Here is a 23,787-nt window from a genome sequence, read left to right as displayed (position 1 = left end):
CTACTAAAATTTTAATTTTCATGTCCCCTGGGGTATGGGTTTTGACTCTAGGGCAGGGCCAAAATGGATGTATAGATGTTAATGCATATAACGTTAAAAAATTATCTTCTTTACTCCCACACACCTGAAAGGAAAACTAAATTCATTATTTTGTAGACCAGATCTTTTAGTTTTTCACCAAAATTATAGGTTTCACAGTTCTTTTTGAATTAAATGTGGTTGTCATTACAAATTTATAATTTTTCTACTCCAGTATGAAACCTAATTAATTAGATGCATATATGAGACTCCATGACAAGTTTGTGTATTGGATATATGCTACTCAGGTGACCGTTAAGGCCAATTGGCCTCTTGTTACTTCACACAATAAGCGCTATGATCAGAGGATGTGTCATGATCTTGACACAATTTCATTTTGGCAAGTTCAAGGTCACTGGAAGGAAAAGTGCATAATTTGTATCTGGTCTATACCTTTCTTATGGTGAAACATTAAAAGTTCCTACCTTACACAATGATGGCTTATGACCTGAGGGTGTGTCATGATCTTGACCCACAGTCCTTTGGGCAAGTTCAAGGTCACTTGAAGAAAAAGTGCATAATTCATGTCCGGTCTATTTTTTTTTTATGGAGAAACATTGGAAGTTCCCACTTCAGTCAATCTGTCAAAACTTTAGCAAAACCTCAAGAAAAATGCTACAAAGCTAATTACCACTGATATCAAAGGTGTTTGTATATACAAATAACATATTAACAATGTACATTTGTATGATATGCGGAAAATAGTTTTTTTGGGATAAAAACATGGGTTTTCATCTGTCAAAATTTCAGCAAAACCTCAAGAAAAATGCTACAAAGCTAATTACCACTGATATCAAAGGTGTTTGTATATACAAATAACATATTAAAAAATGTACATTTGTATGATATGCGAAAAATTGTTTTTTTGGGATAAAAACATGGGTTTTCATTGAAATATCGCGGAAATCTGGAAAAAATTAATAACCAAATTAAATCAATGAGTATCAATTTATGCTGTTTTGAAATGAAATGAGTTCATATGTACAAGTGATTAAAACGCTTTTATAACAAATATTGAAGGTATTTTGGGGTAAAAAATAGCATTTTTATCCAAAAATCACGGAAATCTGGAAACATTTTATAAATTGGTATCAGCTTATTCTAAACTCCATTTTAAGTTTTATTTTGTCCGAGTAATACATGTGAAACAATTTCACGAGAAATATTTAAGATTCTTTAGGGTCAAATATTGCTTTTTTTATGTATTGTTATTAAAAAATTGTGGAAATGTGGGAAAAAGTAAAAACAATATCAAATCAATTTGTAACGACTTATCTTCACTCCAAATTACATATAGTATTTGAACAATTGAAGTAATACAATAACATGAAACATTGGTCAAAGTTATGGCAATTTTTTTTATTTTTATTTTTTTTGAATCATGGTAATAAAAAAATAATTAATAATTAACCAAATCAAATCAATATGGTATGAGCTTATTTTATAACCTGATAACACGATTGAATATATACAATTGATGCAAATTGTTTACATCACAACCATGAAAAATAAAATGGAAATGGAATTAACATCCTTTTATTGTAAAGGAATATAACAGTTTTCTAATTTTAAATTTCGTTTTCACTCTCGTCATCAGATTCTGGAGTATTTCTTGAATTGGAACAGTTGATTCCTCTACATTCTCCACATCCACCTAGCTGAACATGCTATGCCATTTTTTTGACAGCTACATTTCTTATTGTCGCAGTTGGTTTTACAATTGCAGTGGATTTCAATTTCAATTTCAATAGGAAGTCGGGTACAGGTGGTTTGGACATTTCAATAGGTAGAAGTTTGCCAGTCTTAAGAGTCCAACCCCATTCTGTAGGATCAAGATCTGCCTCTGATTTGCCTTTCAAGTACTGACACTGTAAGTAAACTCACATTGAATGAAATATGGCAGCATCAGATGTTGGTGGAAGTGACTGCACTTTGACCACAGCATTCCTTTTAGATGACATTTTTTTTGTCGTGAACTTTCTCCATCTTAGAATGTCTAAACCCTCTAGCGGTACCCCACCATACAAGTTTACTAATGCTTCTTCTCCCGCCTTTATTATATCTTCTTTGCTAGAATTTTCTCGCAAAAATACAGCTCCTTGTGATTTTAGATAAATGTCAGTCATTATCTTTTTCAAGGCAGCAGGTTTTCCAATGCCATACAAACGACTAGTTGTGTCACACCCTGTTAAAGCATGAACAAACAGGAGTTGACGACAACTATCACTTCCAAGAACTGACTGTTTTTGATATATCCCAAACTCTGTGGTTTTTCATTGATGTTTGTTTGTCAGTGGTGAAAAAGATTTGTCTGCCTTCTTTTGCATAATGGCACAGCAGAACTAGCAAATTAGTGTCTTCTCCATACACAACCACTGTGTGATCGTCTGCCTTATTAACATATGTCCGATATATCAACAAATCTGCATCACCCTCACTTTATATAGCTTTGATATTGCTCTCTTGCAGTTTTCGTTAAAGGAGTTCAGCATTTAAGCGTTGCTTGTTTGATACATTCAGAAGAAAAGTTTCATTCTTTATTCTCAGTGGCATATTCTCAGTAAAAGTGATTGTGTTTGTTTGAATTCCTTTACTGCGCCTCATGTGAGTCATATCTTTAGTTGACGTACCGATGTAACCATCCATTACAACGATGGAATTTGAAAGTGCCTTTTGACATGATCAACATATTTTGAACGGGAAACTGCCTTCCCGCTAAACATATGACTAACAGCGTTTGGGGCATATATGAGTTCTAGTATTTCTCTTAGCCCAGAGTCTGACATAATTCTAGCTATGCTGCCAATAAAACTCATCTCTGCGTGGAAAGCTCCAAGACGTACGACAACGTTGCTACATTCCTCACTACTTGTCATCATAACTGCTTTCCAGTATAAGGGTTGATCAAACGTTATGATTGGAGTTCGATTATATCGTGAAGCTTTTTTTGGAAACAAACATCAACGTTGAGAAGATGCAATTCAAATCACTTGGGTTCAAATCAATCATAGGCAAAAACGTTGAATGCAATTATCATTGCAGCCTATCTAATATCAATGACCATGCTTTCACAGCGTCTCAGGGACTTGTGAAGTGATACGTCACTGTCTTGTGTCATCATGACGTCATATTTTCTGTGTATGGAGGACAAACCGCACCATAAATTAAAATTGAAATTTTACGATTCGCGGTCACATTAAAGATCCCTTTTTCAACGTCTTCCGCAAATTATATTTTTGTATATTTTTAAAATGTTATTAAGACTGTATTGTAAAATAACTTAGAGCAGAAAAACCTTTTGTAGCAATTTTCTTGAGGTCATTTTGTATATTGAATAGACTACTTCACACAATGATGGTGTATGACCTGAAGGAATGCCATGATCTTGACCTAAGGTCATTTGGGCAAGTTCAAGGTCACTGGAAGGAAAAGTGCATAATTTGTATCTGGTGTAAACCTTTCTTATGGTGAAACATTAAAAGTTCCTACCTCACAATGATGGCTTATGACCTGAGGGTGTGTCATGATCTTGACCCACAGTCCTTTGGGCAAGTTCAAGGTCACTTGAAGAAAAGGTGCATAATTCGTGTCCGGTCTAATTTTTTTATATGGAGAAACATTGGAAGCTCCTACTTCACACAATGATGGTTTATGACCTAAAGTAATGTCATGATCTTGACATAAGGTCCTTTGGGCAAGTTCAAGGTCACTGGAAATAAAAGTGCTCACCTTTTGTCTGGTCTATATCTTTCTTAAGGAGAAACATTGGTAGTTCCTACTTCACACAATAATGGCTTATGACCTGAGGGTGTGTCATGATTTTGACCCAAGCTCAGTTCTGCAAGTGCTATGTTATTTTTAAAAAATTTCCTGTCAAGGCCATATCTTGTAATGAAAAATGATTAGACGCTTCCTTCTTTACACAAAGATTTCTTAGGACCTGAAAACATGTCCTGAACTTGAGCTTTGGTCATTTTTGCAAGTTCAGTGTCGCTTTAAGAAAATTGGTGTATCCATTTCTTTCCAATAGAAAAATACTCGAGTTTTTAGCTAGGAAAGCTGAAACTTATAATGAGGAAGCATCCTCAGGTAGTGAAGATTGAAAGTTGTGAAAATTATGATCCCCGGGGGTATGATGGGCCACAATTGGGGGGGGGGGGGGGTCAAATTTTAACATAGGAATAAATAGAGTAAATTTCTTCGATCTTCTTCTCAGAAACTAATCAGCCAGGAAAGCTGAAACTTGAGTGGAAGCATCCTCGGGTAAAGTATATTCAAAGTTATGAAAATCATGATCCCCAGCGGTAGAAGCGGGTCACAAGGGGGGGGGGGGGGAGGGTGGAAGGAGGACAAATGTATAGAAACAAATCTTTAAAAATCTTCTAAAAACCATTTGCCTAGAAAAACTGTAACTTTGGTTGGAGCAACTTTCGGTAGTGTAGATTTAAGTTCGATAAAATCAAAATCTTGAGGAGTAGGGTGGGGCCACATTCAGGATCTAAATTTACAAAGATAATTTTTTAAATACAAAAACTGAAATGTTATAATAAATGGTTTTACTTGTATGCAACCATATGTTTAATTCATAGCACAATTATTAATAATATTCTTCTTAAGAGCATATCTTCTCTCCCCTAGGCCAATCTAGCTCATTCTTCACCCACAGAGTGCCTTTGGGTAAAGGGTGTGCACTGACTTAAACCATATGGTTAAGGTCACAGCAGAATTACAAATAAAATTCTTCTCCCGAGCATATCTTCTTTCTTCTTGGTCCAATCGAGCACATACTTCACTCAGAGTGTCTATGGTCAAAGATTGTGCAGTGACCTTGAATGAAGTTTGTAGGTCAAGGTCATCAGACCATGAAAAAACCTTTTTACAGGGTATATATACTTTCCACTTATCCCTTTGTGACTCATGCATCACATAAACAGAGCTTATAAATAATGGGTGTGTATTAACCTTGAACCGGTTTTCGGGGTCAAATGTGAAGGTCATAGCAGAATTATTATGAAAAATCCTTGTCCAGAGCATATCTTCTCTCTCATACTTTACCCACCTGGTGCCTTTGATCAAAGAGTATGCAGTGACCTTGAATGATGTTTGTAGCTCAAGTGTCAAGGTCATATACGATAAAACAAATATCCTTTCTTTAAGAGCATATATATACTCTCGATTGATGGCTTATACTTTACTTAAAAAGAGCTTTATTGGTTAATGGCGTGCAGTGATCTTGAACCAAGTCAATGTGAAGGTCAGAGCAGATTTTCTTTATTTTCAGTACAAGACCACAGATTATTTCTCATTTGGTTAATCTGTTCAGGCTGAACAAATATGCCTGTCTGTAAGGGGAAATGAGATTGAATTAGAAGTTCTATGCTAGCTGGAAAATTTCAAAGTTATAGGTCAAGGTCAAAGCACAATTCTCTGAAATTCTTCTCATCCTTTTGTCCTCTTTTTAAGTTGGGCCAGTTCAGATGGTCACCATCTCAATCTAGTTAATTTGTATCATAATAATCCTCTTCTTACAAACCATTTAACCAGGAAAACTGTAACTGCAAGTATCCTCAGGTTGTGTAGATTCAAGTTCGTTCCGGGGTAGGATGGGGCAACAAATGGGGGTGGGGATGGGTAAACTCTTTCATGATTTAAAATTGAAGTGATCATTTTTAAAAACTCAAACGTTATAATATATGGTATAACTTATATACAAGCATCTTAACATGTGTTGGTTATCAACTGCTTAGACTGTGGACAATTCTTGGGCCACACAAAGGGTTCAAAGTTTGATGTAGGTTTATATTCATATATCTACATCTACCGAGTTTGATTCACTCCATTTCTTATGGAAACATATACTAGTTAATTCATAGCTTTATAAAAACAGCCAGACTGAAATCAACACGCCCTGTTTATCGATTGGTCGAAATGTACAGCAACCTTAGAAAAATTACAAACTGCACGAAATAAACATGATGATGTCAGACTCAATTCTTACAGGAGACAATTTGGCTGTTTCTTTTAGCTAACGTACTGCTGTATATTAACAGTATTTTAGTGGATTTTACTTACTTTTTACAATCAGTTTAATTTTACTCATTTCTTATAAGAAAAATGTTAAAGAGAATAAAAAAATTATATTACCTGCTGAGGCGGGTTATGTATTTTTTATGCAATATCACCACCTTCTTACCCGCATGAATCACAAAAGAAAGCATTTTATTGTTTTAATGAAAGTTTTTTAAGATCTTGGGCGTTGCCATGCTCAATATGTGATATGACTATGAAATTTTCTAATTTCCATAGTGCCTCAATATTATAGAATATCTGAAGAAAATTCAAAAAATCTTTTTATAAAGGATTTATTTTAGTACATTGTCCAGATATTTTGTATACGACTCCATAAAGCTGATTTTAATATGGCTATTGTTGCTCAGGTGAGTGATGTTGCCCATGGGCCTCTTGTTATATTTTCTTAGCAGGGGGTATCATTTGTGAGCTAGTATCTTTGGTTATTTTAAGGTCACATTAAAACACAGCATTTCTCTTTACAATAACTGTAGTAGTATATGTAATAAGTATCACTTCAGCTCCTATTAATAGACTATTGTTCACATGGTGTGCTTTTATATTTAAAAGTAATTTTAAAAAGTTTTACAATATAAAACTGGCATGCCAGAGGACCTGGGTTCAAACCCCAACAGAGGCAATAAGTGTGTCTGTTATAGTAATATAGAATATAATTGCAGAGAGATAATAAAAATTTATCATTAATGGCTACTACAAATGGACAAGAGTAAAGTCAAATTCAAAATTTTATTCATAAAAAGGACGGAAACTTCAATGTAAAAACAATTAACATCAAATAGGATAACATTGAAATAAACAACCTCAACAGTTAAATTAGAATTTAAATATCTATACATACAGAGATATATATGAGCAAAATACGCAGAGAATAACTCTTTTAATGCACATCAATCTATATATAGTGTCATGGACGTAGTCAGAGAGTGGCATTCATTGGTTTCTTGTTTTAAATTATTATCAACTACATGTATGACATTTTATTCAGCTATGAATGGAAAAAACAATCACACAAAATTCCTATAATGGTACGTAATCGTCCAAATTACAATATTGATATACTAACTCTAATTTATAAATAAAACCAAGCCTTACACGTGGTTTTGACATGTACTCTACAGTGGAAGTGTATACATCATGAAGAAAACAAATGCATGGTAAAATATGTAGAAGGAAAAATACTCATATAGATAACATGAAATATTTTAAGTACACAGAAATTTCTACTGAACATATAAAATTACATTTCTAATACAAAAATACTATTGATATTATGCTTAAGTAATTTTAAGTACCGGAAAAAAGTCATGCGGTGTTTTTTTAAAATAAAAACATGTAAACAAAGAGATATGATGAATTTAAACTTAATGGTTCAAGACATTTAAGTTTGTAGGAATGTAGAAAATTACCCTGACTGTTGGCAGTTATAGATGTAACAGTATAAAGTCCATACCACAACATAAGCCAATAGTAATTAATTCCTCACAAAACTCAAGGCAAACATGCATGTTAATTTCATGGTTTCCTTATTAATCCGATATTAGTGTTTGCCAATAATAGAATTGGGTTTCCATACAAGTCAATGGTGATAATGAAATCCATTTAGTAATTATCAACACAATTTGTGTTAATCTTAATTTCCATCACAACCTTTATGAACAAATTAACTCTTAACTTGAAATTAAACAGACATTTTAACCCTTAGGTTTGAAAAAAAAGATGTATTATAAACATGTTTTTGGTGCACATTAATTTCAAACTTGGAAGAAAACATAATTGAAACAATATATGTCTGTACTTTTAATTTACATATTTTTCCCAAATATTTGGGTGTTCCAGCATTTTGGTGTTTGATATTAAGTCATTGAATTCTAAGTTCTACTACACACGCACACGGTACACACACCAATTTGTAGGTTGGTTCGGCAACTTAAATTACCAAATGAGTTTTGTAAAAATATAGGTGCATGTCAATTTCTTTCCTTCTCATTGAATTTAATTTGTCAAAAATTTTCTAGTAGAAACGAATGGGCCAAAATATAATTACTGTATATATATATAACTATGATTTACGGGAAAAATCCAACTAAAGTGAGTAATTTTCTTGCATTGTTTGAATGCTTAATAATAATAATCACCCCCCCCCCCCCAAAAAAAAAAAAATATATATATATATATATATATATATATATATATATATATATATATATATATATATATATATATTAAAATGAAAAGAATTTTAAGTTCGTGTTTAGACCTGCAATTTAGTAGTAACTAATGGGTAAAAAAAACCAACCAAGTGCATATCTCCCCTTCTCCCCAATGATTGTAATATGGGTCAAGTTTAAAAATTGAAAAAGAATGATGTCAAATATATGTTATATTTCATCCATATATGATACAAGTCATCATTGTAAGGAACATTTTCATGATAATTGACCCCGAGATCCAAATAGGTCAAGGTAAAAAAGTTGGGTTTGGTTCACTTTTTTGCTAGCTCATCAAACTACGTTTTAAGTTTAAAGTCTCTCTGTGAAAGAATTATGAAGTTAACGTCTGGAAAAAAAAATAGATTTTTTTTCTTAATTTGATATCGAGTTGGGAAAAGGGTCAAGGTAAAACAATCAACAATACTATGTCTCATGGTATTTTGGTTCTTTGTTTACAGTTTGAAGTCCTTCTAAGTATATTTAAATAACGACGAGAATGTGTTTTTTCTAATTTGACCTTGAAATTTTTTTAGGCCTAGGTCAAAAATTTTGGTAGGTTCCATCTGATTACTGACTATCTATCTGTGATACAAGTTTAAAGTCTGTATGTTTAAGGAATCTCGTGTTATGAGTCATACAATACTTTTTAGAAAATGAATTACCTTGACACATAAGATTGGTCAAGGTAAAAAATTATGGTTCTGTGTACTCTTACTCAATACCATCTATGTATGTTATAAGTCTGAAGTCTTAATGTCAAAGGGTATTTAAGTTACGACCCAGACAAAATTAATTTTTTCTTAATTTGGCCTTGAGTAAAAACTAGGTCAAGGTCAAATATTAAAAATAGTACACCTAAGTGTATTATTATTGTTCTTTGTTTAAAGTTTGAAGTCCTTCTGTCAAAGTATATTCAGGAGATGAGCAATGCAGTTTTTTTCTAATTTGACCTTGAAATAAAAATTTTAGGTGAAGGTAAAAAATTTGGTAGGGTTCAGCTAGGTTATATACCATCTATATATGATACAAGTTAAAAGTCTGTATGTTGAAGGAGTCTTGTGTTATGTTCCGGAGAATTTTTTTTAATAAAACACTTGACCTTGAAGAACAAAATTGGTTAAGGTCAAAAGTTTTGGTGGTGTGCACTCCTTCTCAATACCATCTACCCATGTTCTAACTTTGAAGTCTTAATGTCAAAGGGTATTTAAGTTACGGCCTGGAAAACATTTTGATGAAGAAGAATAAGAAGAATAAGAAAATCGACAAAAACAATATGTCTCCCCTTTGAAAGGGTAGATATAATTTTAAATAAAAATGTTTAAAGAATAAGAATTCTCTAATTCCTATCACCTGGATATATGTTCTACAAATCATTGGTTAATACAGTGATTTTTCAATAATGACATTTCAAAAATAATATCAAACAACACTGCTTCACAATAAATAAATAAATGAAATAAAAATAAATTGTGGTATTTTTCCCTCTGGTTTAAAAATAAAATAAAAAATAAAATGCTTTTAATACTAAAGACTATGTGATTTGACTAGGATTTGTGTTTGCATGGGGTTCCTAAATCAAGAAAACACAAGTCTTCACAATATCAAATAATCACTACACAGATATCTAATGCGCATCATACGCTTTCCCCTGTATTATGCTCAGTCCTTCTGTTGTTTTTTTTGCCACAAACGTTCTCTTTCCTATGCATATACAATGCACATGATCCGTGACGTTGGCAATAGTTTATAACATAAATGATAACTATTATATCACAAATGTTTCTTACAAAGTTAGCACAAATCACAATATAGTTATTGCAACACGATCATTATGTGTAATACTTCAAGAAAATACTCATGAAACGTTTGTCAAGCTCACAGCACTAAATTAATTAAGACCACTCACTAAACTGAAGAGAAAATAGATTACACAGAGATACCTTATACATTGAGCGACAAAACCAGGGCATCAATTTCATTCCATTTCATATAAAAACATAAATCATGATTTTTACATTTTTCTTTGCATCCAATTATTGTTATTTTTCAGTTTTGGCCTTTAAAAATATTTATGTCCACAGATCCAAAAGTAAGAAATGTGAATAAACATACATCTTAAACAGATTTCTTTTTTGAGAGAAAGAAAACTATGAAAGATGTTCGAATTCAAACTTCCACAGGGCAAATGATAATTTTCAGTGCCAGCAAGACACTTAAGACTTCAAACACCAAATACAGGAACAGCATAATGAGGCCCAACAGCTTGTTCATTCGCCATTTATTGACCGCAATGGTAATGATGACCGCCATCAACATTATGAACAGTAAGAAAATGGAGCACACCATCCCAGCACTGTCTACACTGATCGGCTCCTGAAAGACGGCCCAATACAGCAACCACGGGATAGGAAGGCTGAAATAAAAGTCACCTTATGTTAGTACTAGGTGCATGGCAACTTATTTTAAATTTCAAAAAGAATTCATAAATACATATCAATGATTTTTTTTATATGGATACTTCTGTGCAAAATTCATAACAATAAGATTTTTAAAAACAGTATTACGGTACATAAATTCATTCATTTCATAAATTTGATCAAATATCTCCACCGGTTTTTGATAATGTTTTGAAATATTTTAATTACTGTTGTCTTATCTATTAATATAATCACAAACGCATTATTTCTGGTCTATACTCAATCACATTTTATTGATTTTTATATAACAAAAAACTTAATAACTTAAGCATTTCTTCAAATTCCTTTATCAATTACTGCAAAATACTGGAGCCTTGAAAGCTTCTCAAATAAATATCAATATGACGTATGATGTTAGTTTATTTGATGGAAGACACAAACAAATAAAATTTGAGAAAGCAATGCATGTATCTTGTAGAAAACAAAGTTACCCAACAGTGATGTCAAAGATATTGCTTCCCACAGAGCTGGAAACGGCCATGTCCCCAAAGCCTTTCTTGGCAACAATCACGCTTGTAATTAGGTCAGGGATACTGGTTCCAGCTGCCAAAATGGTCAGTCCCATGATCTGTCAGATATAATTTATCAGCACAGGTACATGATATTGATATATCATTAATAAGATGCAAATTAATACCTTAATCTACACAAGTCCCCTTGTTCTTGCATGTCTCTTTCAATGTTGATCCCCATAAAAGTATATTTACATTCATAACATTTTGTCGCGGAAGCTAACTAAATAACATGTTAATATGGCTGTTCCATATATGTTTCATATCCCTGACTATTGGCGCAAATGATGGCTTTATAGCGGCAATACACAATATTTCATACAAATAGACATCAGTATGAAAATATAAATATAAGCATTGAATGCTTATTTTTGGATGTCGTCGGTCATATGACACACCAAGCGGTGCAGACAAATTATCATACCGCGTTAACGAGCGGTTTTCAATTCGTCTGCACCGCTTGGTGTGTCATAGGACCGACGACATCCAAAAACAAGAAGCCCAATGGGCCACATCGCTCACCTGAGGATCGATGGCTTTATATGGGCATTCAAAGGATAATGTGCCATGTGGCCCCTCTGTAGATTAACCAAAAATGAATATCCGAATTTTACACTTATTTTTGCATATACTTAATCTTTGACATATTTACCTTTATGGAATACCATTTTTACCGAAAATAAGATCATATGCAATATAAATAACTAAATTTTCAGTTGGTGTTCACGGTTAACTTCCAGTTCCCTTTATTTCAGCCCCACTCCCCCCCCCCCCCCCCCACCCCCCCCCCCCCATTACTTTATAAAACGTTTAAAATACATGAGAGCATAAAGGTACATTTTCTCCCTCTACTTCTTACTAGTGATTGTATTTTATTTTTAAAAATCCTATAATTGAAAGAAGGAAAGTATACCTCAATGAACCAGAATGAATGCGCTCAATTCCTCAAATTAAAAACATTGAAAAATTTAATTGGCCTTCTCCATTATAAACGATTGTCGTTTACAAGGCATGAATTCATTTCGTATGCCGTTTTATATCCTTACTCACTTTATTGAAGAATAAACTTAAATGAAAAATGTTGTCACATATGTTAAAGAGCTATAATTCAAATTTATGTATTGGCAGGCATGTCGCTGTATTGTACCAATATTTTCATCTTTATCAAAAAAAACAACAAAACAAATGTCCACAAACAAAGATGATTTTCTTTTGCACTTTTTTTTGTAAAGAACACCGATAATGCGTTTATCCTCATAATAATAATGTGTCAGGACTATAGAAACTGTTTAAAAGACGTCGTTTTCATTTACATGTGTTAAAAAAACTATCAAAAATTTGTGTAGATTTTATGCATTTCATCGTTGAAGAAGGGGCACCAGAAAGTAGTTACAGTATATCTTTTAGCAAGACATTTCTATTTATCAACCAAAATTTCAGCGTCAATTGTAGAATTATAAGCAAGATACATAGCTTGGTTTGAGTCATGTTTTTGGTTCACATTAGTTTATCACATTCACCTTAAGATTTTTAAACTTGGTATTTCCTAATCAACATAGCTGCATTTAAAACATAAACTAACTAAAGCATGACCTCAGCTTTGTGTACAAACATACAGTAGCATTGTGCGCAAAGCTCATCATCTTCCTTATAACTCGAAGCTTGACTCTCAGGTTAGTAAATAAAAATTTGTAAACAATTAAAACAGGAGAAAAATGCACTAAAACAAAGAAAAAATTTATTTTCATCATATATATACTACAATATTTCTAGCAGCGAGAATAATCTCCGTTTAAATTGAAATTGCCGAGCATCTTAATAAAACATGTTGCATTAATCAACCATTACGAAGAGATCGTACCAATTTACATGTACCAACATAATGAATAGTATTCTATAATATGTTGTTAGTGCATCAGATTTTGCGCATGTACATGTAAACAATCAGCCGTCTGATTTACCGGTCTACACGTAAAAATTTTAAATACTAAAATAAAGACGATGTTTCCTCTCAAATTAAAATAAAAAGAAATTAAACATGCTTAGCGAAAATCAAAACAAGCTAAAACCACCGTCACAAATGAAAATGTCAACGCATTGAAATACTTAACCTCAATTTACTTCACATAAACGGCACAAATATATTTTGGATGTTTCAAATATTCCCTTATCACGTAAACTGTTACACAACAACCAAATTAAATTCATCTCCATTCAACTTCAAGATGGCTGCTTCTAACATACAGTACAGGCAACGCGGATCCCGTATTGGCCCGCGTTACCGTCACGGTATTTTTATCGTTCCCGCGATACACCATCGCGGTTTTTGATCGCGGTATGGATTGCGACCGTGATGACACCGCGACGGTGTGATTTACCGTTATTCCTGCTGCTGCTTGTTGTTGTTACTTTACCTGTACTGTACATTACAGGCAATGCAGGTCGCGTAAATCCACGTCAAATATGCGACTTCAGATTTAAGCATAACAGCTGCATTGTAAATAAATTGTGGTCCATATCATTATAAAATTGATAAATTATATTTATGAAATAGAATTTCATGAAATCGGAAACTACATTCGTATTACAACATAACATGATTATTACGCTGTTAAATTTTGTGATGTGTAAATAAGAACACATATCTTTGTATTTGACGTGCTTATTTCAGTTATTATTTCTATAAGTTGATAATCCTGTTTTTTATAACAATCTTAAAATTAAATATTTTCATAAGATGAACTCGTATCAATGCAGAGCAATTTCATCTTCTCATTTTATAAGATGACACACATAGCGCCGTAAACTGTCAATACATGACTTGTGTATGTTTTAAATTGAGAAATGAACAAATGTCGGGAATCAACTAACAAATCTATTTTTCCATTCAATAATAAAATTATCATTCATATATAAAGTTGGTGCTGCGTTAAAGCACATGGAATCATAACGTGTATCAGTGTGCGTTTCCTGTGTATACATATAAAGTTTAAGTCGCGATCATTTTCTGTGAAAACATGTAATGATTAACAAACTCAGGGTAGAAAACGACATGCCCTTGAGGGTTTTCACACCTATTCACGACAAAAGAAAAAGTCTATATCGCGTAGGGCTTCTTCTAATCGCACAACACTTTACGAGAGAGAGAGAGAGAGAGAGAGAGAGAGAGAGAGAGAGAGAGAGAGAGAGAGAGAGAGAGAGAGAGAGAGAGAGAGAGAGAGAGAGAGAGAGAGAGACGTTTAGGCGTAATTTAACGTACACTTATGTGAAATATACTAATATCCAATACTAAATATTCATAAAATTAGTATTCATAAAAGAATATGGTACACTGTGATTAAATCCATCATGCAATTTCAGATTTGAGTCCACGTGCTGCACCTGTCAATCAAATCAACCCGCTAGCTCTACCACGTGTTTCCTCCATGATAAAGTTTCGTTCTATTAGTTTTATTTTTAATAAAGAAAATAAGAAGTATGTTTAACAGTTAAGTTTTTTTTTCAATGTTCGTGATGCATGATATACTGTGTTTGGAAAGTTTAATTCGTTGTGTTTTTTTTTCTATCTCTCGAATAGTTTATAATGGAGGTTTTTTGCGGGAAGGAACATCTTCAACACGTTTAGCGGTTAAAGAACGCAGTGAAATGAATAAATTATTTGATATAACTATTAGTAAAATTGTTTGATATGCATGTAGAATTCTTCTTGGTCAATCGTTACACGGATTATCTACCTGCCTCATTCCTGTGTATTCTGTGCGTTCAAGCGTAGAGTGATTTTCTGTCAGTGCGACGGTTTCACACCTTTGTGTAAAGCAATTGGGACTAAAGTCAAATAAAGTTAAGTTCGACAGTCATAAAGCGGTGGGGGGGGGGGTATGGTTACGATAACGGGAAACGGGTTTACAAATTTGTAGTAGCTTTATATATTATAAGATTACATGTACATGCCCACATAAAATGATATCAATACATTTACTGAAATGTTTAAATGTTTTTTTATCGGCATGAAATGCCAAACTTTCAAAACATGTTCTTAATTTCTTTGAAATGTGTAAAAACATAAGAACGGTTAAACAACATTTCCTTCTCAATTTTTTTTATCTAGTTATTCTGTTGAGAGAGAGAGAGAGAGAGAGAGAGAGAGAGAGAGAGAGAGAGAGAGAGAGAGAGAGAGAGAGGAGAGAGAGGGGGGGGGGCTCGGTCGCGAGCGAACGCTAACCTCCGTCACGGCGGGTAGCTTGTACACCATCACGACACCATGACATGGGATACCCACAATATCTTTCGATTACATAATTTTATGCAACTCTGGGTATCTCTAAGGCTCCTTACTCTCTCAGTCACACTGAGTCTTGAAGAACACACGGCTTCGCACTTAAAGATTGTCGTCGCAAACGTACCGCACTAGAAAGTGGGAATCCTCGCGCAATGACAAATGACGAGCCATACACGTACCTAAAGTAACGCAACACAAATTCACTAAAACGTGAATTCACAAAAAATGTTCTTTACACGTAGAAGACCTTGTATGAAATGAACGGAACGTGCTAAAAATACCGGGTTGGTAATTTTATAGGAAGCCCTAATTTTTAATCACTTGCTCATCATTAGTTGACACGCATGGACTTCAACAAAAAACAATACAAATGTAGGCGGACTAATTAATTGTTAAGAAAACACAATCACACTGCGTATACGTACACATTTATAATTTTATTGGCAATTAAAATCATTTCATGATAATTTTTAATTTAACGACCTTCTTAAAATATGATAATGGACTCGAAAATATTTTATTTGCAATTGCTGCACAAGTATTAAATTAAATACTTTTATAATTTATTTAATAGCTATGAAATAAAAAAAATAGTAAAAAAGACTCCAAGTATTTCGATTATAATCTCTGTCAAAATCTGGTTAAATATCGTCATTAAATATAAAGAAACATGCAATTTATGTGTCATTCGGGGAGATAACTCCCGCTTGTATACGATACTTTTCCATCAATAATTTTACCGTGGCGGGGACAGGTAGATGATGAGTTTACCGTGATGGGAACGCGGTATACCTGTCTCACCTGGCCGATCACCTCGATGTGTTTATACCGTGACGGGGCGCGGGAAACACGGGATCCGCGTTGCCTGTACTGTAGACTGGTCCTCTAAACTGGTTTTCGATAGATGAAATATCGAGCCCAAAGTTAAACTGATTGACCTCGATTCTCTCTGTCTTATTAATATTTTCGTAAATTATTCAAATTTGAATTAGCCCTTAATTTTTGCAATTTATATTTTCCTTCCCATAAGGATGATTTAAGCTAAATTACGTTGAGTTTGACTCAGTAGTACATGAGAAGATTTTTTAAAGTGCTTGGTCCGATTTTTTTGTTATTACAGTATCAGAATGTTTTCTATACAAACCATTTATATTAGAAAGTTATGGACTTTCTCCTATTTACACAAGCAGAATCAGTCTCCTTTCAAAGTTAGAAACATTCAAAGTAAATAAAAATAAACCAAAGTGCATCACGGGAATGTGTAGAAAGGGTTTCGTCCCCCGAAGAATTGGGGTTATTCAAACCGCGTGCTATGCATCAATTGTAAAGAAAGCAAACTTCAAAAATATTAGCGAACAAAACGTACACATGTTTATTTGTAATTTGTCTAATCATTTTAACCTTTATAAAAGGGATGTCAAAGTCGTAATACAACCATACCCGTCTCGTCGTCAGGGTTGAACTTTAACATGAGGCGAAATAACGCAGTACCCTTTAATGTCGTTTGTTTTGTTAGCAAATTTTGTACGTATTTTTCTTCATTGAAATTTGATTTAATTGACTGAAAAAAACCTGCAATGTCTATTATTATACATAGCATAACCATCGTTTAAATTGATATAAAATCGAATCAAGCAGCTTTTAAAAATGCACCCACCCTTTTCTAGTTTCGAGGTTTTCTCCGAATTGAATAAAGATCGGTCTTTCATTTCTGCAATTTATATTCGCCTTCCCATAAGGATGATATGTGCCAAATTTGGTTGAAATTGGCCAAGCCGATTTAGAGAAGTTCAAAATGTAAAAAAGTTTACTGACGGACAAAATGTGATCAGAATAGCTCACTTTAGCTTTCAGCTCAGGTGAGCTAATAAGCATTCAATGCTTAAATAAATTACTGGGTCATGAAAACTTCAATAACTGAATAAAGTAGTTTGGTATTTATAGACTTACAGGGGCATGGTCACAATTTTGGTCAAATTTTATTTTTCAGCTTTTATTATTCAAATTGCTTTTGGAATGCATTTCTTATGATCAAATGAAATTTGGGTGCCAGTCGATGAGTTTTAAGCAAGATACAGGGCTCACAATTTTTCGTCATGTAAACAAGGCTCGTGCCCTGTTTTTGTTTACAGAGGTTCCATATACCAGTAAAAAATCTTTTTCAAGCTGATTTGTCTATGTTCTTATTCATTTTAAGCATAAATAAACAGTTCCTAACGATTAACACATTTGTTGGAGGTCTAAAACTGGAATTTTCACTTCAAAATTCAAAATGTAAACAAACGCTTTGTTTACATAGCGAAGAATTGTAAGCTCTGTAACTTGCTTAGAACTCAACAAATGACACTCAAATTTTAGTTGCCTTTTAAAAATGCCTCATTGAAGCATTGTAAACATTAAAATCGGGAAAAAAATGACCAAAATCGTGACCATGCCCCTTTAAGTCATATTCCATAACTTCAATCCTTTGCGTGGAAAGAATCTTTAAAACAATCTTAATGTATTGATGTGTAAATATTCCACATAGTGCATACTTTGGAAATATGATTTATGACTTAACCAGTGATTTATGGAAAACAGTCTTGCAATTATGGAGTATACCTGCAACTGCTGATGCAAATGATAAATGTTTAATTACAGGAACTGTGAAGAACTATTTAAATTCTGAATAATGATTATATATATTTGTCCAATGATTACAATACGGCCTACGCGGTTTGCATATTCATCGCAAGTCCTCGTGGTATGAAATTAATCACGGTTAAGCACAGGTAACGCAGGTAAAACCGCACATCCTCGTGGTACAGCTTCTCACCTTGTCCACACCGTCGCAGTACTGTGAAACCAGTCTTAGGTGAAAACTGTTCTTGTTTTTGACGCGAGTTACCTTCCCCAATTTCTTCTCATATGGGAAATATGATTGAGGGAATTAATGAATATTCATTCATATTCCTTTATTTTATAAATGGAGTTGATTGTTAGGGTCTTTCGTTTTCAAATGAAGACCCTATTGTTTTCGTTAGGTTTCTTTTTCTCTATTTTACACTGTTATTATTAAGGTCTTCCGTCTTCAGCGGAAGATCCTTCTATTATTCTATTTATTGTTATTATGGTCTTCCGTCTTCAGCGGAAGACCCTACTATTATTCCATTGTTTCTGGCCCCTAAAAACCCTTAATTACGTAACGCATGAAGTTTTTTTTATAATCTATAGTTTAACAAATGTGAGATGAACATCTTTGCTTCTATAATTTATTACAAAATATTTCTCAGCAAAATGTTATGTAACGAAGACTTTAGAGCTCGTTTGCCCTAAATTGGAGGGGCCAGTCCCTTTTTCTTCATATCAAGTGAAAGGTCTTGTGATATTAAACATATTTTGTTCGACAAGTGTTTAGGAGTTTGCTACCGTTCTTGAGCTATCTGGGAAAGAGCATTTTAGGGGCCGACCCCTTATCTCCTTTTTGGGGCCACATAAAAAAATTTTGATGATTGAATATTATTTAGAACATCATTCTAAGCATCTTTTATTCTTAATTGATTTTCAAAATATTTGTCCTTTTCGAGATATAAGTGATCAAAGTTTTGGACTTCTGGCCCCTAAAAACCCCTAATTACGTAACGCATGGGACAATTTTTATAATCTATAGTTAAATCAATATGAGATAAACATTTTGGGTTCTATAACACAAAATATTTCTCGGTAAAGTACTATGGATAAAAGACTTAAGATCCCTCTCAGCCCCTTATTTGAGGGACCAGCCCTTTTTTTTTTATATCAATCGAACGATCTTGTAAATATAAACCTAATTCGCATTACTGTGGAATCATAAATTTTCGTGGGGGCGAGTTTTCGTGGATTGCTTAAATTTTACAGGTTCGTGGGGACGTAATTTCGTGTATTCTCTTAAACCTACAGAAGAAATATGACTTTATTACCTTGATTTATTTATTCGTGGAGGATGTTAATTCGTGGATGAGAGGTACCCACGAATTCCACGAAAATTGAGCCACAACGAAATCTAATGATTCCACAGTACATGTTTTAACAAAATATTTTTGAGAAAAGAGATCAACAAAGAAAACCTAAAAAAAATCAAGACTTTTTAAAATCTCAATCTATATGTTCAGGCGAGCTTTTACGCCTTTTGAGCCAGACAAAAATGAATGCCAAATGGCACATCTACAATCTCTTGTCTATAATCCCTGAAAGTTTAAACTTGATATCTTTTATGGCTTAGGAGGAGTTTCCAGGACAAGCTGACCATTTAAAAATCGCTTAAACGTCAAAAACTCAAAAATGGAAGGGACATCATCAAAATAAAAAAATATTTATTTAGTTTAAATAAGCATCTATCAGATCTGAAAGATTCATGAAAACCAATGAGTCATCTTAGAGAAATCGCCTGCAGTAAAATGCGTAAGAAAAAAACACAAGAATAATAATAGGGAAAAAGAAATAAGGTCTTCCGTTGGAAACGGAAGACCTTAATAACTAGACACGATCTAGTTGCGTGCAACGAGGAAGTCTTCCATCTGATTTTAGAATTTGAGATTTTTATGTTCGATCTTGATTTTGCTCTTTAACAGCTAAACATGATTTAGAATAGAAGAACAGGGTCTACATTTTAAGGGCCAGACACTATTTTGTTTCAGTTGTAAGAGCTTTGGTTGAAAACTTTTAGATTCCTCGTGGTCTCTTATTTTAGGGGCCAGCCCCTTTTACGTAATTATGTAACACATGATATAATCATTACATTGCTTGGATACATAACTGTAAGATAAACATATTGGCTTCTATGACCTTTCACAAAATATCCCTCAGTAAAGGGCTACAGATGAAAGATTTTAGAGTCCTTTTGTCCCCTAATTTGAGGGACCAGCCCCTTTTTCTTGATATCAAAAAAGGTCATATGAATCTCAACACATTTTTTTAACAAGTGTTTGGAAATTCATTACCGTTCGTTGAGATATATGGGAAAGAATGTTTCAGTGGCCGATCCCTTATCTCCTCATAGGGGCCGTTTAACGAAATTTTGAAGATTGCATATTATTTTGTACATCATTTTGAGCATCTTTTTTTCTACACTGCATTTCAAAATATTTTTCCTTTCTGAGATATCGGTGATCAAAATTTTGGACTTTTGGTCCCTAAAAACCCCTAATTACGTAACACATGATAAAATCATTACATTGCTTAGACATATAATTGTAAGATAAACATATTTGCTTCTATAACCTTTCACAAAATATCCCTCAGTAATGGGATACAGATGAAAGACTTTAGAGCCCTTTAGTCCCCTTATTTGAGGGACCAGCCCCTTTTTCTTGATATCAAATGAAAAGTCTTGCACATGTAAATATAAACTTTTTTTACATTACATGTTTTAACAAAATATTTTTCAGAAAAGAGATAAAGAAAACCATGAAAATTTACGACTTTTGTAAGAGACCAGGCGCGCTTTAACTCCTTTTGACCATGACAAATATGAATGCCAAATAGCACACCTACAATCTCTTGTCTACAATCCCTTAAAGTTTGAACTCAATATCTATTACCGTTTAGGAGGAGATCCCTGGACAAGCCGACCCTCTAAAAATCGCTAAAACGTCATTATCTCAAGAATGGAAATGACGTCATCAACATTAAATAATGTATTTTAAGTTCGGATTAATATCTATTAGATCTGAAAATTTCATGAAAATCGGCTGAGCCATTTCCGAGAAATCGCCTGCACAAGTTTTGTAAAAAAAATAATAATAATAGGGAACTAGAGGAAAGCTCGTTGCAAAGCAACGAGTTGGTCTTCCGTTAATGTCAAGAGTAAAGCTTAATGTTCCTGAAAGAAGCAGAGTTCTTAAACTAATAACAAGAGCAACTTAAACAAAAAGATAAAAAATCGAATAATTCTTGGTACGATTTAACAAAATCCAAATGGTTTTAAGTACAAATTACCAAAAACCTTTACGATTTCAATAACGACTTAACAAAAAATACCCGAATGTGTCACAGTACGACATAACAAAAATCGAGTTATTTTTGGTACGAGTTTATTTAACTTTGAACATAACACTATTTTCTTAACCAAGAATGCGGAATCAAAATTTCCGGAAAAATCAATTTTAAAACCCCAATATCTCTGTAATGCATCGTCCGATTTTAAAACAGATTTCAGCGTAAGATTAAGCTTAAAAAGTTCTTTGTTTTTGTTTAATAATTTATATCAAATTATTGCTCAGGAAATAGTTATTATAAAAAGACTTAGTAGCCTTCCTGGCCCCTAATTTCAGGAGTCCGTCCTTTTTCTTGATATCAAATAAAGGTCTTGAAAATATAAACATATTTTGTTCAACAAATGTTCACGAGTTGTTAACCGTTTTTTGAGATATCTGACAACTGGGGTTTTTGGGCCGACCCTTAAACTCCTTAACGGGGCCACCAACAACAAAATTTTAGGTATGATATTGTTGAGAACATTATTTTGAGCAACTTTTGTTCTACATTGCTTCTCAAAATATTTTTCCTTTTTCAGCTATTAATGATCAAAAGTTTTAAATTTCTGGCCCCTTGAAACCCTTTATTACGTAAAATAAGACTTAGGTATGGTACTGTATAGATAAACAGCTTTACAATGGACATTATTGCTTCTATAATTGATAACAAATTATTGTTCAATAAAGAGTTATTGTAAGAAAACTTTAGAGACCTCTTGGCCCCTAATTTGAGGGGCCATGGTTTTTTTTATATCAAATGAAAACCCGTAAAATTTGAAACAACTTTTGCATAACATGTTTTAACAAATTATTTCTACATGTATGTCAAAAGATATTACAGAAAATTTCGTGAAAAAATTTGGTGCTATTTTTCAGGTTCAGGCGAGCTTTCATGCCTTTAGCAATTTTCATAATTGGAAGTATGGGGGTACATCTACAGACATTCAATGAAAGGTCTTGCAAATATAAACATATTTTGTTCAACAAGTGTTCATGAATTGAGAGCCGTTCTAAACATATCCGAACAACTGTGTTTTAGGGGTCGATCCTTCAACTCCTTACCAGGGCCACCAACAAAAGATTTTAAGGTATCACATTGTTGAAATAACATTATTCTGAGCAACTTTTCTGCTACAATGCTTTTCAAAATATTTCTCCTTTCCTAGATATCAATGATCAAAGTTTTGGACTTCTGGCCCTGTGAAACCCCTTAATATGTAACATATGACTTATGTATTGAATTGTATAGATAAACAGTTGTATAATTAGCATTATTGCTTCTATAAATGATCACAAATTATTGTTCAGTAAAGAGTTATTTCAAAAAGACTTTAGAGCACTTCTGGCCCCTAATTTGAAGGGCCTGCCCCTTTTTTTATATCAATTAAAAGCACGTAAAAATTGAAACAACTTTCGCATTACATATTTTAACAAAATATTTATACATCAAAAGATATTACAGCAAATGTGCAAAAATTTCTTGAAAAAATTGGTGCTAATTTCCAGGTTAAGGCGAGCTTCAAAGCCTTGCGCAATTTTTATAATTGAAGGCAATGGGGTACATCTACGGACATTCATCTACAATCCCTGAAAATTTCAAGCCTCAATCTTGATTAGTTTCGGAGGAGATGCATGGACAAAATGACCCATAATTACCCAAAATTAACAAAATCGTCAATATCAAAAACTGGAAGTGACGTCATAAGCTCAAAGTTTAATAACCTCGAGTATTTACAATATCAAACAAGTTCTGAAAATTTCGTGGAAATGGGTTGAATAGTTTATGAGATATAAGCCACCAAAAAAGTCAAAGGAGGAATAATAATTATGGAAAAGAATCCGAAGAAAAACAAGAGGGTCTTCGGTTGGAAACGTAGACCCTAATAAAGAAAAAGAAACCATAGAATAACAGGAGACACCGAATGAAAACAATAAGTTTTTCCGATTAAAAAAGGAAGACCTTAATAATAATAATAAGAACCGTACAAAAACAATAAGTCTCCAAAATTCGTTTGGAAGAATTTAATATTATATGTTAATAATATTAATATTAATAAATTTTTTCCTTTCCTGACATAAATGGAGGAAATGTGTGGAGTGAAAAAGCTGCTAAATATTTTTCATTTATGCTGTGGCTCGAATAATCTA

General features: G+C 33.2%; 1 protein-coding gene across 5 annotated transcripts in view; it reads right to left on the bottom strand.

Annotated features, from left to right (window-relative positions):
• Positions 1–9,414: 9,414 nt before the first annotated feature.
• The window catches only part of LOC105342947 (sodium/potassium/calcium exchanger 2), a 72,064-nt gene continuing 57,691 nt past the window's right edge, over positions 9,415–23,787 (bottom strand). For all 5 annotated transcript variants that reach the window (XM_066086606.1, XM_066086610.1, XM_066086608.1 and 2 more), the window contains 2 exons: positions 11,287–11,423; positions 9,415–10,791 (listed from right to left, as the gene is read on the bottom strand). In XM_066086606.1, coding sequence (XP_065942678.1) covers positions 10,545–10,791; positions 11,287–11,423 — 384 coding nt within the window. In that variant the 3' untranslated portion in view covers positions 9,415–10,544. The remainder of the gene's footprint in view (positions 10,792–11,286; positions 11,424–23,787) is intronic.

The sequence above is a fragment of the Magallana gigas genome, chromosome 6 (assembly GCF_963853765.1).
Source record: "Magallana gigas chromosome 6, xbMagGiga1.1, whole genome shotgun sequence".
In the NCBI taxonomy this organism is placed as follows: Eukaryota; Metazoa; Mollusca; class Bivalvia; order Ostreida; family Ostreidae; genus Magallana; species Magallana gigas.
This window is presented reverse-complemented; position numbering and strand designations above follow the sequence as displayed.